Here is a 13,324-nt window from a genome sequence, read left to right as displayed (position 1 = left end):
TTCCTTGTGGCTGTTACTGTTTCTGCTAAACTTAAAATATGGTCTTTTATGCTTCAGGTAATAGTGTTGTAAGTAACGGGTGTTGTTTCTCATTAAAGGCACCTGTAAGCAAAGGTAATGAAATGTTTTAAATAGTTTTCCAGCAGAAACATTCTTTTAACTTAACTAATAAACTTAATACAAAACATATTACACAATATATCCATATCATGCCTTACATGCAGAGAAAGAGAGAGAGAGAGAGAGTTTATGTGTGTGTGTGTGTGTGTGTGTGTGTGTGTGTGTGTGTGTGTGTGTGTGTGTGTGTGTGTGTGTGTGTGTGTGTGCGTCAGTGATGAAAGGAGACATTGACAAAGAAACACCAAAGTGAGAGTAAATGAGATAGCTCTTCATTACCACCTGCATTTCTGTATGATGTCAATGGGCCTGTTGACGGCGAACTCCGATCCCCATGTGCTCCCACTCCTCACACAGATACTCCGCTCCATGGAGTAACAGAACCCACAGTTTGTGGACACACTCATGTTCCTGTAGTCTACTCCCTTTATTCCTCACCCTCCTCCTCTGGGCTGCTCCGCTGCTCTCCCTCTCTTGCTTCTCTTCACTTTGTGGCTGCTCTCATCCCTGTGAACCTCACCTCCTTTCCTGGTCTTTCTAGCTCTGTCAGGATGTCCACCTCTCCCCTGCTTCCCGGGAGTTCTCATTACCTTGGGCAGAAGAGAACACTTATCTCTAGGGCTGGTGGCTCCACTGCTGGATGGTGGAAAATCTGCTTCCTCTTAGGTGGAAGGAATAAATTTGGGATGGGTTCCTCCTGTGAAATCCTTCTGCACACTCCCTGGTGTCTGACTGTCTGTCTGCCTTGCAGGCTGCAGAAGACACTTCTCATTACTCTAAGCAGAGCTCCATTAACCAGTCACCCATGTGCATCTTGCTTTTGCTCCAGGTCTAAATGTGGCGCAGAAGCACTGCCCTCTCACCCCTCTTTTTTCTTGTCTAATTACTCTCTCTCTCTCTCTCTCTCTCTCTCTCTCTCTCTCTCTCTCTCTCTCTCTCTCTCTCTCTCTCTCTCTCTCTCTCTCTCTCTCTCTCTCAACCTTTCTCCACCTTTCTTTATGGAACAAGCAGACCTCTCTCTTCTCTGGGCAAACTTGCTGTCCTGCTACCATCTGTCACAGCAGCCCTTATGCTGTCTGTGTGTTTGCTCATCGTGGATCCAAAAGAATGTGCAAAGATTTGCATGATGTGTGTGTGTGTATGTGTGTGTGTGTGTGTGTGTGTGTGTGTGTGTGTGTGTGTGTGTGTGTGTGTATGTGTGTAGATGCAACTGAGCATGTGCGTCTGGGAGTAAGTGTGTGTGCATAACATACAAGGAAGAACAAGTTTCAGAGTGAGGTCAGAGCTGAGAAAGGGGGCGGGATCAGGGCCAGCATGGTTCCTGCTCTGCCCAAACGTTTCAGTGATTTTAACCCCTTCCTAATCTCTCACACACATACACACAGTGAGCAGCGAGTCCCAGTATAAACACAACTCTCCCTATGGTCACAGCGCTATTATCCTTTCCAGATGGAATGCGTGTGTGTGTGTGTCTGTTTGTCTGTGTGTGTGTGTGTGTGTGTGTGTGTGTGTGTATGTGACAGGTCCGACACAGGATGAGTGTGATAGGGTATTACAATAAGTACATCTTAGGACAGAGCCTTCTGAGAATGAAGAACAAACAAACAAACAAACACACTCACCCCTACAGAGTATGTACTCAAGCATGCATAGGCTTACATATGAGTACCCAAGGTCAGCCCCATCCAGGGGCTGTGTGTTTTTAAAGATCAGAAATGTGAAAAGTAAATATGAAACTTTAGCTGGTTGACCTTCTGTAGGCTTTATATGAAAACTGAAACAGGAAATATTTAGAAAAGAGGTCAGTAAAATAAGATGAGGGCCAGAGATTGTCAAAATGACAGATTAAGCCTAGCTTTAAATTATTCGACAGGACAGGAAGTTAGTAAAGTGTTACCAGGAAGAGCTGCGAGCGTGAGAAAGTCCATATGGAAACCTTGGATACTAAAAATTATCACATCGACTCCATCAGCGTTCATGGGACGGTAATAATCAGAGGGATCTGAGGGGTTTGTATATTTCTAAAGTATTCTTTAGAAATATATAAGAACTGAAAAATGCAAATTCAAGTCTACAGAATTTAAAGTTCATCACTACATGAGTTGGTACCTGTGGATTTTCTTAGTGTTCTTTATATTCATTTGGTCATGACATGTCCCACAGGCTATTACAGCTCTATCACAACTGTGAGAAAAGTATGTAATCAAATCTTTACGTAAAATGCACACAATGCAGAAAAAAAGAAGCAATCAAAGCCACAAAGTGAACTGATCTGCAGTAGTCATTTATGTTCTGGTTTTATCCATCCGTCTTTCATTTTTCTGTAAGTGCTTATCCCTTTCAAGGTCTTGATGTGCTGCAGACTCCCATCTGATACAAAACCACAACGACAGATTCAGGTTTAGCAAAAGCAGACGTTCAGGATTTGGCTCGACTGTAAACATAGAAAACTGGAGAATTTTGGAATGAAGTCCCTCAGTTTATATAGATTCCTGTCGCAGTATGTGAAGAATTTTTTTGTTGCAAGCTCATATGTACAGATTTTAATGTGTTCTGACTTTGGACTTGTAAAACCTGAGACCTTAATCCTGGTGTTCTGATGGGAAACGGAGATGGACTTTTTACACATTGACATGACAAGAAACATGTTTGCAAGTGCAGTTGGAAGAATGAAGCATTTATGCAACATGATTTGAGAGTAATATGCCTGCTGTTTTATAGGGACCATACACACTCGCATGCAGATTGGTTGTCAGCATACCACAGGACGCAACAGCGTTCATTGTGCCTCCATCATTGTGATGGAAGAGAATGACTGTTTGAAGAAACACAGACATGAAATATTTAGGTCTGCTCTAATCTGTAAAAAATAAAATAAAAATAGTGATATATACATCTTGGCTAACAACTTAGTTGCAAAATTAATAAATCTGTTATTTCCAAAGAGGCCTCATGACATCATGAGCTGGTGACAGAGGGGCATGGTGCGCATTCCTGGATAATGAGCTGTTTTTGAGTCAGCGTGGAGCGCTGTGTCAGAGTCGAGGCCAGTCAGAAGACACAGCTTGTGGATTGTTTGTCATGTTAGCTGACATAGGTTAATTTCTACTGTGTTAAAAAAAGCAAATCATCAAAAAACAGATGCAAATACAGACAAGACTTTTTAAAAATACAATATACTGTATATTTGTATACCAAATTGTTTCCATTTCAGGAGCCTAAGAGGAGAGTAGCTCTGATCATGTGGGTTAGTGAGCGTTGAATACTCTTGTCTATATAATAATAACAATAATAATAATAATAATAATAATAATAATAATAATAATAATAATAATAATAATAATAATAATAATAATAATAATAATAATAATAATAGCAGTGGCCCAGTGGTGGGGCGGGCCGTCCAATGTTCCAAGATCGGTGGTTCAAGTCCCGCTCCCGCCCAATAACACCCGGAGTGTGAGCTGACGGTGAGATGTGTCAGCTCACCTCGGGAGCACTGCCGAGGCGCCCTTGAGCAAGGCACCGTCCCCTCACAAGCTGCTCATTTCGGTGCTTCACAAAGAGGCTGCCCACCACTCCACCTCCCATTACATGCTTGCAGGCCCCCGTGTGTGGTTGTGTGTATTACAGGGGCCTGTACACACTAACATGAATGCGTGTGACTGACTAACATACTAGAGTGTGTATTCTTAATTTCCCTTCGGGGATTATAACAGTATATATATAAAATATTAATAATAATATAAAGGAGAAGAAGGAAAACAAGAAGAATGCAATGCCTTTGACAGATGTAGTTTTGATTAAAGTTACTGCAAAATTAAGAGTTTATCAAATTAAGATACATTTAGCTCTTTTATTGCTCATGGTGAAGCCAATGTGGTTTAAAAATACAGTCAGGTCAAGGAAATTGTCTAAATTTTCAATTTTTTAAAGGTTCAATTTCACCCACACAATCCAAAATTATATTTTTTCTCTGGATTCTCCACCAAACTTTCAGATAACATAATACGAAACACACCTCCTTAAGGTAATTTACATTACAACATAACAAGCCTTAGTGTCTGGTGTGAGCCTGTGACCCTTAGCAGTCTATATTTACCTAAATCTCTGTAACGTCAGACATCATGTTGCAGCAGGTCCTGTAGTAAAGGCTATCACTGACTCATTTTGTGATTCATTAGGCTGCCATCTGCTAGCACCACTGTGGGGTCCGGGCTCCTCTGATTTAGGGATTGGATGGATGACAAAAGTAGTCACAAGCAGAATACACATATTCACAGTCTCACATGCACAAAATGGCCATACTTAATTACAGTACATAGGATCTTGCTTCAAACATATATTTTTATATATGTGTGTGTGTATATACACACACGCACACACACACACACACACACACACACACACACACACACACACACACACACACACACACACACACACACACACACACAAAATGGTCTGCGAATAATCCAGATGCAAAGTGCTCAGCCAAAATGTTTGCCTGTTGTTCTTCTGGCATAGTCGTTGTATATCTAAGTGCAAACATCAGTAAACGCAGCTGCAGGAAGAACAGCAGCGTTGTAGAGAACTTCATACTATCTAACTATCTATACTAACTACTATACTAACTATCAGGAGTTGAAAAAGATAAAAATTAGTCCCTCAGTTCATGTCAATCATATTGTCATCACTGAGTCCTTGGGAGACACCAACATCAGCTTTAAGATTTATTTACAAATGTTACTTCTGAAAGACATTGCCAAAATTAGTTCTACACTTTTGATAATTAATCATCGATCTGGGACAAGAAGATTGCAATCGTCTCATCTGCTGTACCTAATTATCTGTGTTGTGGGTCTTGTCTCGAAATTAAATTATATACTACGGTAAGTAAAATAATTTTGAAATTTTGAAATAACTTCAGCATTTACTGTTGACGCTACTGGATGACATTCAGTCTATTTAGTTTGGTATAATCAGGAATAAATGAGAACAGTGGTAGATGGTGGTGATGGTTTAAGATATATGAATCACTTTGAGCGAATTTTATGACAAAAAACAACACAAAACAGAATAATGTGTTAAGTAAATACCAATGCAAAGTCTTTGCAATGTAACTTAAAACACAGCGGAACAAGAGTGGCATCGTCTTTCAGGCGAGCAGAACGTGAAATCATAATCTACCAAACTTGTATAGGCATTAATAGTCTGGTCTAGTACAGACAGGCTGTGTCCAAGCATAATTGATCTGATTCCCCCCTCTAGTGGTTGCAGTGAAGAGTCACTATGACACTGTGACATACCATTTCTTTTCTTAAAATGAAGAAATCAATCAAATAAACCATGAAAACAAATACATGAATTATAGATTTGACATAAACTGAGTTTAAAAAACAACAAAAAAACAAATACTTTTCAAAAATTTAATGCTCTTTTTCTCCTTGTCATAAATACATAAAATGTAGAATTTGTAAAATAAATATCTAAAAATACTTCAATTTTTAAAAAATCTGTTTTGTTTTGTATTTTGCTTTGCATCTTGATTTGTAGCAAAGTCCAAAAGCCCCAAAGAAATCCAAAACTTTACATACTGTAAAGTAATGTCCCATATTTTTGGTTGCCTATAATTATAAATTCTGGCAGAATTGGGAATACATTCGCTAAAGCATAAAACTGTGATGCAAAATTCAGTGGTGGCTTTTAAAAAAGGAGACCACAACTCCCACAATCCTCTGCTGCCTTGGTCCTTTGTTTTGTTATTACTGAGACCCCTTGTGGCAGACGCTACACACCATGTGTTCAAGTAACAGCCCATCTGATTGTTTTAGGACATGACTTTGAAATAAAATGACAATGTTTTTGCTTTATTAGTCTATGTTATTGTGTCTTCAGTCTCTTTGAACTTTTGGATGGCGGGGCAGCTCATGTGTCCTCTCCACGTTCGTAGGAAGTATAGTAAAGTTGCTAGTTTCACATTTCGTCTCTGCCAGCCACAGAAATCAATGAAACTCTGTAGGTGATTGGGGAAATCAGTCATGCTGAAAATATGGAGTGCAGCAGTGACGCACGTAGCAGCCAGTCCACCACAGTCACACAGGCCCTATTGACTGATCTGAATGCGTGGGGGGGGCTGGATTCTAATTAAAGACCTCTGATATTGACACTGTTGCCCTTTGGTTGGACGGCCTCTCTTGACGTACTTTTTGTTTTCCTAATTATTCTTGAATCACAATCACTTTCCATCCATCTTCTTTCTTACTCCACCACAGAAATACTTTTTCTCACAACCTAACACCCCCCCCCCCAATCATCTTTCAGTCCAACCCTCTCCCTCCAGTCGTATCTTTGCACTAAAAGCAGCCCTATCTCGACCCACATCCTCTCTATCGCTTCTTCTCCGCCCTCTCGTCTGCGCCTTGACCCACTTTGCATGAATTATCTCATTTTCCCAGTCGTTCTGTTGATGCATTTGTTTCACCCCCTTCTCACCTAAGTCTTCCCATCATTATCGTCTTTAGATGAATTTCATCTGTTCAGGCTGATGCAGCACCGACCATCTTCTCGTGATACTGCTTGAGGCCTTTCCAGCCTTATCCAGCTTAATGCAGCGACACTCTTGTTTAAATGTACCATCCGGCCTGAGAGAGGTCATAAAAAACATTGTGGAAAAGGTTTCTAGGAGTGTGTGTGTGTGTGTGTGTGTGTGTGTGTGTGTGTGTGTGTGTGTGTGTGTGTGTGTGTGTGTGTGTGTGTGTGTGTGTGTGTGTGTGTGTGTGTGTGTGTGTGTGTGTGTGTGTGTGTGTGTGTGTCATTCAGTGGGTTTGGATGAATAGTGCACTGGTACCATTAGTACTAGCGAGTAGAAGAGTCATCTCTATTGTGATGAACACATTGGGACTGAAAGGGACTGTTTTTTCGTACAGTGTGTGTTTTTGAGTGTGTTACGTAAGAGCACAGAAAACTTTTATTTCTAGATATGATTTGTATCTTAAATAGATCGAGTACTTCATTTCAGCGCGATTTTTATACCCGGTCATGAAGTATGAAGCTAGCCGTGTTTGCTTTGTGTGTTTGGCTGTGGTTTAAACCTCCTGCTTTGATCTCCTCATATGATCTAAACAGGAGTTCTGATAACACTAGTGAGGCACATGCTTCATGCCTAGAGCTCAGAAAAGCTTTGCCACACACACTGCACAGAAAAGACCTCTATAGCTCTGAAATGTCCAGTGAAAACAAAGTTTGATTTTTATCAACATGTGCAGAATTTAAAGCTAGGGAAATTTGCCCTGACAAGTGCTTCAGGATCCAAAGAGAAATAGATCGGGTTTATCACGATCATTCCATTAACTTAGCTTTTCAAGTAGGACAATTTTCCAATGTTTCTTAGGTTCTCTTGATGTCAAAACAATCCCAAACAACATGGAGGCCACGCCATGTATGGAATGGATGCCTCTGCTTGGCTCAGGTCCATGGACACCCAAGGAGGGCCATCAGTGGACAGAGTCATCGATTCGCCATGCCACCCCGAGGCTTGCAACGCTAATCACAGCGCCAACACCAACAGCATCACCAACTGGCTTCAGCACAGCTAGAATAAATCATTTGACTAAAGGACTGCCTCTAAATTCATGTTGAACAGTTTTTGTTGCTAGTATGTATCACTAAACAAAATAATGGTAACACTTTAAGTTGAATATACTAGTTTCCATGGAGAAATGCTCAACGTGAGATTTTATTCTCACATATGTTTCATGTTTTTCTCATGATGTGGGCCAAAACTGTTTTGAACAAACAACAGAATAAAAATATAAAACCAACATAAACAATGAGACACAACTGTAAACAATGATTAAAAAAAAGTTCTCAGTCAACCAATTCAATTTTATGCATTTACCAAAACTTCCTCAACCCTCTAGTTTCATGCATTACTATCCTTTTTACTTTCATTACGATCAGCAAACTCTCAGCACTCAAATGGATACGTACCCGATGCATGAGTGCCTGCGTGTCGAGAAGTTGCTGTGCATCTTCCTTGAAAAGCGGTTGTCTTTATTCATCATTTTTCCGGCAGGTTCAAGAAGAGCTGGGTTAGAATTCAGAAGGGCATCAAACTTGCAGCTTGGTGAGGCGAGGGGTAAAAGAAGTGAATGTCTGTGGGGCTACCAACCCTCATGCTGCCATGAGTCAGAACAGAGAGTTGTCCAAACTGTTTTCTCTGGTCAAAAGTTACAGATGACAGGTCCTGTTGACCGGACAGTTCAAGAAAAACAGGTCCAAGAACAACATTTGGTAACGCCAAGATGCAGAACAGCAAAGCACAAGAGTGTGATGAGCTGCACCTGCTTAGAGCAGGAAGGAAACCGGACAGATAAGAGTGAGACGAGCTGAACCTCTTTTCTGTATTTATTATTTGAAACGTGTCGGCTTGAAGCAATTCCCTTCCAGGTCAGCGCAGAATCAGCAGGTCAGAGTGTATTAAACTGTGAATTCTGTTTGCAGGTTAGCTCTTTATCCCACCATCAAGGACCTGTCCATTTGTTTTTGTGGAAAAGGAAGGATCAGAAGGGTTGTGGAGCGCCTAAAAAGCATCATGTCATCCTACAGACAGTTAAAGCATGAGGTCGAGTAAAATTAAGACGAATTGAGAGTCGTGTCAGCTGTCAGCGCTCATCTGGGTCTAGTTCCTCACTCATTCTTCTCTCTGCTCTCCACAAACTTGCACAGATGAAGTTTCTTTTCTTTCTTGTATTCCAAAATCAGAAACAGCAATCTTCCAAATGGCTTGAGAACTGAGGTAAAAAAAGGCCCTCAGGTATTCTCTGTCTTCAAAAATGAGGTCCATTTAAACACACCTCTATCATGCTGCACCACCAAAACACTGAGAATTTTTCTTACTGGAGAAAAAAGTTAGCTGGCAGGACTGTTATGATCCCATCAGATGTGATGAGTGGGCCGTCCCACACGGTCGCTATCAGCTGGCTATAACAGACTTCTGCATTCTCCTGCCTGCTCTCGTGAGAGTGGTGGGACCCAACTCAGGCTTATAACAACAAACAACATCACTATCTCCCTAGAGAGAGAGAGAGAGAGAGAGAGAGAGAGAGAGAGAGAGAGAGAGAGAGAGAGAGAGAAGGCGGGGGTGTGGGCAAGGGTGCAATGACAGCAATAACAAAATGACAGTGCATGAGAAAGACGACAAGTGTGAACAGTGCAGGAGTGAACAGAAGTGAGGTGAATGAGGAAATGCATAGACTTCTTTATAGCCAGTTTCACAAAAATTAGATTAGTATTTTCTTTTTATTATTGAGTTCTCTTTTTATGCTGATGATGTAATTTTATTTTCGTGCAATAACATTGTCACTGTTTGACAAATATTTGGAATAAATAAATATGTGACTATGTCAAAATTGAAGAGAATAAATAATGAGTACAGAATGGCAACGTCTCATATCAGGAAATAGTTGTTCCAGTTTGAGATTTTGCTGCTGCACGTCAGTCACAGTAGAAAGAGTAGTAGCAGTGGACAGCAGCTGTAAAGAAGCCCACATTCTTGTAATGCTTCTTAAAGAGTAGCATGATGTAATTCAGTGGATTGGTAAATACAAAAAAAGAGTGTCTGTTATAACTACTATTGTTTTCTCCACAGTTACACACAAATATAGTAGTTAAGTATAGTAGTTAATCAAGAAAAGCAAATATAAAAACTGACATGGAAAATATCCACATTTGGATTTATGGGGACACGCAGATGTGACAGACATCTCTATAAGAGCATAAAAATTTATATTCGAACTTCAGAACAAAAACTTTTATGAGTCACAGGAATTTCCTGAAGAAATTCATAGAAAGAAAGCCGTAGTGGTGCCCCTTCAGACCAATTACCACACTGACACATTCTCATTTACATCTCATCTCCAACTCCAAATAGTTTATCTTTCATCAGCTAAATTTATTTATAAGTGATTGGCCATTGCCCTACATAGGATGTGAAGTTAAAAAGTGTATAGCTAACCCAATGAAACGTGCACAAAAAACACAAAAAGCACATTTTTTTGTGAAATCAGTACAAAATCATTAAAGATGACTAAAAAACAAAACAATTTCCAACTATCTGCAGAGAATATCTGAGCAATCTCTCATTTCACATTTTGACATTAACTTAGACTCCATTATTCACCCAAAAGTACAAACTGGATCATTTTAGGTATTCACGATATCTAATGTCGGAATGATAGCAACAGAAATAATATATAATGACATGGACCAACATATTTAAGGTAATGTATGATAAGGCTCAAGGAAAAGGAATAACACTTCAACCCACCCTGCTTCTACCAGTTACATAAACTATATAAATACGGTAGCTTATGTCCACATTTAAGTTATTTAAGTTTACATCAACTGTTGTATTTGGGGAATCAAATTGTTGATCGATAAGTTAACTAAAGTAATGAAATAAAGTAGTAATTATTATGCTTTTATATTCAGTCCAGAACTTGATCTCCATTTACCAAAAAAACTAATAATTACAAGCTAACTTCCTAAAGTAGGCATGAAAAATGTATAAACAGAACATTTTTTTTACGTTTCAAAAAAAATCATTTTGACGTGATGTCTCTGGAGCGGAAAAAGAGTCTTATTCAACTTGGACATTGAGTGAAAATAGCTTCAGGTGTTTGTACTATATTTGAGCTGCCTGTGAAATTTAGTTTCCATTAGACCCCAGTTTATTTAATTCTGACTTCTTGCCAGCCATCCTGCTATAACTCACATTCATCCATTTATTTCCTCTCTGATGCTCAGGGACACATCGCGCTGCGGAGGGACAGCTCTACTGACTGGAGCTGCGTAATGTAAAACCTCTGACATGTTGAACATCTTTTTTAGACAGTAAGCATCTGGAATTCCTGATTGAGCTCTTGGTTGGACTTTTGCCCTCTCATTTTTTACACTAGATGTCATTAACGAAACAATGGCTGTCATTAAAGTCTGGAAAATTAATGAGTCTATTCTTGTGTTCAGACCATTAAAAGTCACAAAAATGCCCCCTCCCTCCCATATTTATAAAGATGGATGAACGTATGAATCTCTCTAGTGGGCATTGTCCTGTTTAGGAATGTTTAATACGCATTTCTTGCCAATACAAATAAGCCAGGACCACCAGCTGGAGTTTCTCTCAGGCGTTTAAATTGATTCCCCTGAGGTAGACCTATCCTCACTGTTGAGGACTTCTACAGTATAAAAAGTATAAACAACATTGAACTGTGAGGTGTCAACAACTAAATGTGTACATGTGAAGGAGAAAAGGATAAATATTGAAAGGCAGGAGCATAAAGTTTTATAGTATTTAATAGTTTCCACAACTATTTAAGTGCTGCACCAACGAGGAAATATACTGTAGCCACTCAAAAACATGAGCTGTCTGTTTATATGCGTGTGTGTGTGTGTGTGTGTGTGTGTGTGTGTGTGTGTGTGTGTGTGTGTGTGTGTGTGTGTGTGTGTGTGTGTGTGTGTGTGTGTGTGTGTGTTATTCTTTCTTGTTCAACAAGTTAAGGCGAAGCGCGGTGTGCTTGATCTCACCTTATTTCCAAAGTAAATGTTTAATGTACACTGGAATCATGGAGCATGCTTGACACAACAAAGGCTGATAAAACAGCAGCTATCAACAGGTACCAGAGCAGAGTTGGCAAATGACAGAACATTTGTTCTCTTTACAAACTAGAGTTATGGCCATTATAGATAATGAACATTATTAATAAATCAAATAAGCAAAGCAGGAAGCATCCAGTTGCAAGCTGAAGGCATACATTTTTCTGTGTTGCTCTGAAAAATGGATACTGTGCTGTTATTTGACAATCGAACTAACAGTTCACTGTTGATTTAGTGACAGGAGGGGTGTCACTGAGCTGGTTGTTAAATGGCACGACAGCAGTCAGTAGGATAAGAAAGGCTTTGGAAGAAGTTATTCACCTGCACGTGAGGCACCTCTGATATGCAGCTCTTAGTACAACTATTGGTTTTCAGCGAAATCCAACATGTGAGAAACAAATGTGTGTTTCAACCACGAATAAATAAAGTTGTATACCTATCAAACAGGAAGGAAACATCAAGTAACCCCACTGAATGTTCTGTGGTATAAGAATCAGCTGGTCTGTTTACAGAGGATGAAGCGCGCTTTGTAAAATACTAAATGAACTGCATTTATTTTTGTTGAATTTCTGTGAATTTCTGCACAGAGCAGTGCCTGAAACACAGCAATAATTTAGCTTCTTTTGGTCAAGAATGATTTCCTAACATCTTTTAGGGGAACGGTTGTTGCAGCATGGAAGGCTGCAGCCAGAGCTGCACTTGCAGCCGTGTTGAGTCGCCATCTGTGATGTGACACAAACCAGGTCCTTCTTATCAGCAGGTTCAGATAGTCACCAGTGATTCAGGTTAAGGAGAGGAGATAAAATAATAAAATGTTAATTACTGACTGGAATACTTCTGAAACTTGAGGCTAACACATCTGTGTATCAACAATATTTACCCAGTGACGTCATTAAGTAGAACTGTTTCCTGAAACTAAAGTTTAGGTCGAGCTAAAGCATAAAGTAGTGTCGTCTTTGCCATGTTGAACCCCAGAGGGACGGACTCTACCTGGGCGTGTGGGCGAGGGTGAAGCGGCGCCTCTGTAGGTTAATGGTGCGGTTCATCATCAGCTTCCTGAACAGCAGCGGGGAGTTTCTCGGAGAGCCACGTGGGGAATTCTTGGGTGAGATTTTTGGAGATCCTGCAGGGGAGCCAGCTTTCGACCTAGGCATAAGCTGAATGATAGGTAGCCTCGTCATCCTCTGGTCTTGTGGCCTCTCCTCGGCCTCGGATTGCTCTTCTTCGGAGCTTTCTGAGCACGGCTCACTCATCGTGGACACGGGATAGTGAGTCAGACGAGTCTTCTCATCTCCCTGCATTTGATAACTTTGGTCCAATAGAAAGCTTCTCTCGTTTTTCCAAATAGAAGTAAACCCTCACTCCCCGCTTGTTTATAATTGAGCAAAATCAGATCCTGTTAATGATTGACTCGATTCTCTATTGATAAAGCTCTCACATTAGTTTCCTTTGAGATGCAAAAAGAGCATGAAGTCTCCTCAAAAACACAAACATCCACCTCCCTATTTGCCTCTGAATTTATGAAACCTTGCAGTCCCTTTCTTGTGTCCTC

General features: G+C 40.2%; 1 protein-coding gene across 4 annotated transcripts in view; it reads right to left on the bottom strand.

The window, feature by feature from the left end:
- Positions 1-13,324, bottom strand: part of pde4ca (phosphodiesterase 4C, cAMP-specific a) — a 33,787-nt gene extending 20,463 nt beyond the window's left edge. For 2 of the 4 annotated variants that reach the window (XM_068339833.1, XM_068339834.1), the window contains exon 1: positions 12,763-13,324. In XM_068339833.1, the coding sequence (XP_068195934.1) occupies positions 12,763-13,073 (311 nt within the window). In that variant the 5' untranslated portion in view covers positions 13,074-13,324. Of the gene's footprint in view, positions 1-399; positions 930-8,109; positions 9,139-12,762 lie in introns of those variants that run through there. The other 2 variants (XM_068339836.1, XM_068339835.1) reach the window with 2 other exon arrangements.

The sequence above is a fragment of the Antennarius striatus genome, chromosome 18, assembly GCF_040054535.1.
Source record: "Antennarius striatus isolate MH-2024 chromosome 18, ASM4005453v1, whole genome shotgun sequence".
NCBI lineage: Eukaryota > Metazoa > Chordata > Actinopteri > Lophiiformes > Antennariidae > Antennarius > Antennarius striatus.
This window is presented reverse-complemented; position numbering and strand designations above follow the sequence as displayed.